Source organism: Orbicella faveolata, unplaced genomic scaffold, assembly GCF_042242905.1.
Source record: "Orbicella faveolata isolate gen_17 unplaced genomic scaffold, um_ofav_v1 contig_47, whole genome shotgun sequence".
NCBI lineage: Eukaryota > Metazoa > Cnidaria > Anthozoa > Scleractinia > Merulinidae > Orbicella > Orbicella faveolata.
The window spans coordinates 24,228,451-24,231,597 of NW_028301577.1; the positions used below are offsets into that span (position 1 = coordinate 24,228,451).

Sequence of the window (3,147 nt, forward strand, 5' to 3'; positions counted from 1 at the left end):
AACCATTGAACTGATGATAGATACAGAGGTATCTCTGGCCAGTACTGGTATAACCAAGATGATTTAAATTTGTACAGCAAGTTGAGCATTCACAAATTAGCTTTTGAAACTTTCACTTCCGTGATTTTGTTATCATTTGTTCTTAGTTTTCGCGTTTTAGACAGATTTCATGCTTTAAATTACCGTGAATCCTTATCCCGCAAAGAATATATCCTCTGTTGATGATAATAGTTTAACAATTTCCCCGGGGATTTCCTTGCTCAACACGCCTTTATCCGGATTATGATAAGCTTGAAGAAAAGGAGAAAGAAAAAAACTCAAAAATAATAACGGAAAATTCCGCATAAATAATTCTTGTCAAGGCAATAAAGGAAATTAGCCTCACCATGTTTCAAGTCCCATAGAACGCGTCCTTCCGTCTTTTGATAATTGTTTTTGATCAGATTAATTCTGAATGTCCATTTATATACGTTCATAACTGTTTTCGGCTTTCAAACAGACTTCCTTCGCATCGAACCGCTTAGCGTTTCAACACAATGTACCGCAGTCGAAGAATGGGTTGTTCTTTGGCGTGTTTTCTCGCAGTTCTTGTGCTTCAAGTTCAATTTATACGCGGGCAACTTTCACAAAATTTAGCTTGGGAAGGCCGCTCAGCTGTGGCTGAACCAGCATACAAGGTTGGTAAAATATCAAACACGATAAACAGCGGTGTCTTACCACATCTCCAAACACCGAAAAGAGAGTTCAAAAATACGACGCGGAGCAGAATGCTTTTGACAAGCCTTGAGGTGTTTGAAATTGTGGTTGAATACTATCTCGATTGTTTTCCCAGTCAAAACGAAAATCAAGGAGAAATCAGAGATATAAAATCGTAAAAATATCCAAACAACGTTTCGTCCCAAATTTTCGGCTACCAGTCGTTCAGAATCATCAAGAGGAGAATTATCACTTGGCCCGCGATGATTTCGCTGCTACCCCAGCTAAAAAAACATATCTAACAACAATTCAGTGTTTTCTCCGATCCTGATTTTTATTTAGCAACTCTGTTAATTTTAAGTGTCTTTAAAGTGCCTATGAAATAAAAAATAATTGCTGCTGATTTGAAAGGCTTTTCAAAGTAAAGAAGAATAGCGTTTTCCTTTTTGGAATATCTGTTTTCGTTTCAGAGATATTCATGTTTTTGTATTATAAGTGATGACGTCATAGGTGGTTCCACTAAAACAGTTCAACACTCAATCAAGAATATCTCTAGAAATATTAAAGCAGTGTTCTTTAAACTTGGCACCAGAAATGAACATCACAAAAGAAACAAAATGACACCCGTTGTGCCGTCACCATGGCAACAGTTATGCTGCTGGTCCTGTTTTAATTAAAACTAACATTACCAGATTTTATCTCAAACAAGGATCATCCACTCCCAACAATCTAATGGGAAGAGTTAAGACAATATGGGAATCATGAGTGTTCCAAGTAAGACCCTCTGTCCCTTTTCAAAGAGTTGCAAATTGGCATATTTGGTTTTTCACAGAAAGAGACTGGAGCCAAAAGTGTTGCCATGGCAACAACACAGAAAGTGATATTCTGTTTCTTTTGTGATGCACATTTGTGGTGCCAAGTTTGAAGAACACTGCTCCAATATTTCTAGAGATATTCTTGATTCCGTGTTTTACTGTTCAAGTGGAACCACCTATGATGTCATCACTTTCCTCATTTGCATAATACAAAAACGTAAATATCTCTAGAACGAAAAAAGATATTTCAAAAAGGGAAACGCCATTCTTCTTTACTTTGAAAAGCCTTTCAAATAAGCGGCAATTATTTTTTACTTCATAGGCACTTTAAAGCAAATGAAGATGTAAGGTCCTCGGACATTTAGCCGTCTTATTCTTTCCCTTATTCATCTTGCTAGTCGTCTTTGACAAGTTGTATGCCTTTCTCAGTACATGAATATGACCAATAATAAAAGTTTTGTGTTCCTGGTGTAGGAACCCGCGGGATATCAAGGGATTAGGGATATAACATATTCTGCTGATGTTGGACAGCAAAAGAGAACAAGACATAGAGACGATGCAAGAGGAATGGACAAGTTATTTAACTACTTGAACACCCGGAGGAATGCACGAAATTATGAACCGAATCACGGTTATTAAGATAGCTACAAGACCTTTACTAAATTCATTAGGTTCCGTTGATAGAGAAAACAAGTAATTATATCAATTAGTCAATAATGCATTTGAGGAAGCAATATATTTTACCGTTGCTAAGGCTTACTACAGTAAAAACGTTAATGTAAATTATCACAATGTAATTAAAAAAGAATTCAGTAGTCTGTGATGAAAATCGCACCTTTTCAGCTCGCCCTAGTGCCCGCAATTTCATTAAAACAGTCATATCTCTGGGATTTCCAATCTGAAGATTCTGAATTGCCGGTCAGTTATCAATTTTTTGGTCACGCCGTGCAAATAGTATTGTTTATTACTTCCATCAATTGTTATATCCCTTATCTTCTTTCAATATTTGGTTTAGGCTGCGAACCCTGGCATGCAACGCGAATACATGAAGAAGAACAATCTAGCGGCGAGAAGCGCGGGCTCAGAAAGAAGGAAAAGAAGGTGGCTGAGGAGTTGGCTCTGGTGAAATGTCTTTTCCATCTCACCTTTTCCCCTAATTGGCATAATTTTAAGTTTTCCAATCGCGCGAAGGATTTGAGGAGCAAAAACCGATTGCTCGTGGTTTAACATTGTTTTTTGGATCGACGTCTTTAGCTACCTCAGTGAATGTTTCGTGTCGATCGCGTTCCTGATCGCGTCCTTCATCGATCGCCCTTCCATCTCTCTCATTCTTTGAACATGTCGAATTTACCTATTATTTAACAAGGCTAAGTTGTTCTGCGTAATTTCCATCCAGGACAAACAGTTCAAAAAAGCTCTACAGCTCATCCTATTTTCGCTAGGCCTATAGATCGTTTTCACTGTCACGCAATAAAAAAATAAATCGAAAACCATCCTTTGGAAAAAGCTATGAAATTGTGATGTTATGGAAGATAACTAGATAAGACACTTCTCCACGTTTTAGGCCTGTGCGTTCCCCCAAACTTCAGATATTCGTCGAAATGTTTCGCAGATATTTACAGAGCCCAGTATGAAA

At 37.7% G+C, this 3,147-nt stretch overlaps 1 protein-coding gene across 1 annotated transcript; it reads left to right on the forward strand.

The window, feature by feature from the left end:
- Positions 1 to 511: 511 nt before the first annotated feature.
- On the forward strand, positions 512 to 2,342 carry LOC149097711 (uncharacterized). The gene is made up of 2 exons (XM_089280148.1): positions 512 to 677; positions 1,986 to 2,342. The coding sequence occupies exons 1-2, from the start codon at positions 537 to 539 to the stop codon at positions 2,148 to 2,150; spliced, it is 306 nt and encodes a 101-aa protein (XP_089136274.1). The 5' UTR covers positions 512 to 536; the 3' UTR covers positions 2,151 to 2,342.
- The last annotated feature ends 805 nt before the right edge of the window (positions 2,343 to 3,147 follow it).

What these genes read in the sequence shown, in the direction of transcription:
- LOC149097711 (XM_089280148.1), top strand. Translation starts at nt 537, where the DNA reads ATGTACCGCAGTCGAAGAATGGGTTGTTCTTTGGCGTGTTTTCTCGCA. An exon ending in TGGCTGAACCAGCATACAAG is followed by an intron (nt 678 to 1,985) that starts GTTGGTAAAATA and finishes TTCCTGGTGTAG; the next exon opens with GAACCCGCGGGATATCAAGG.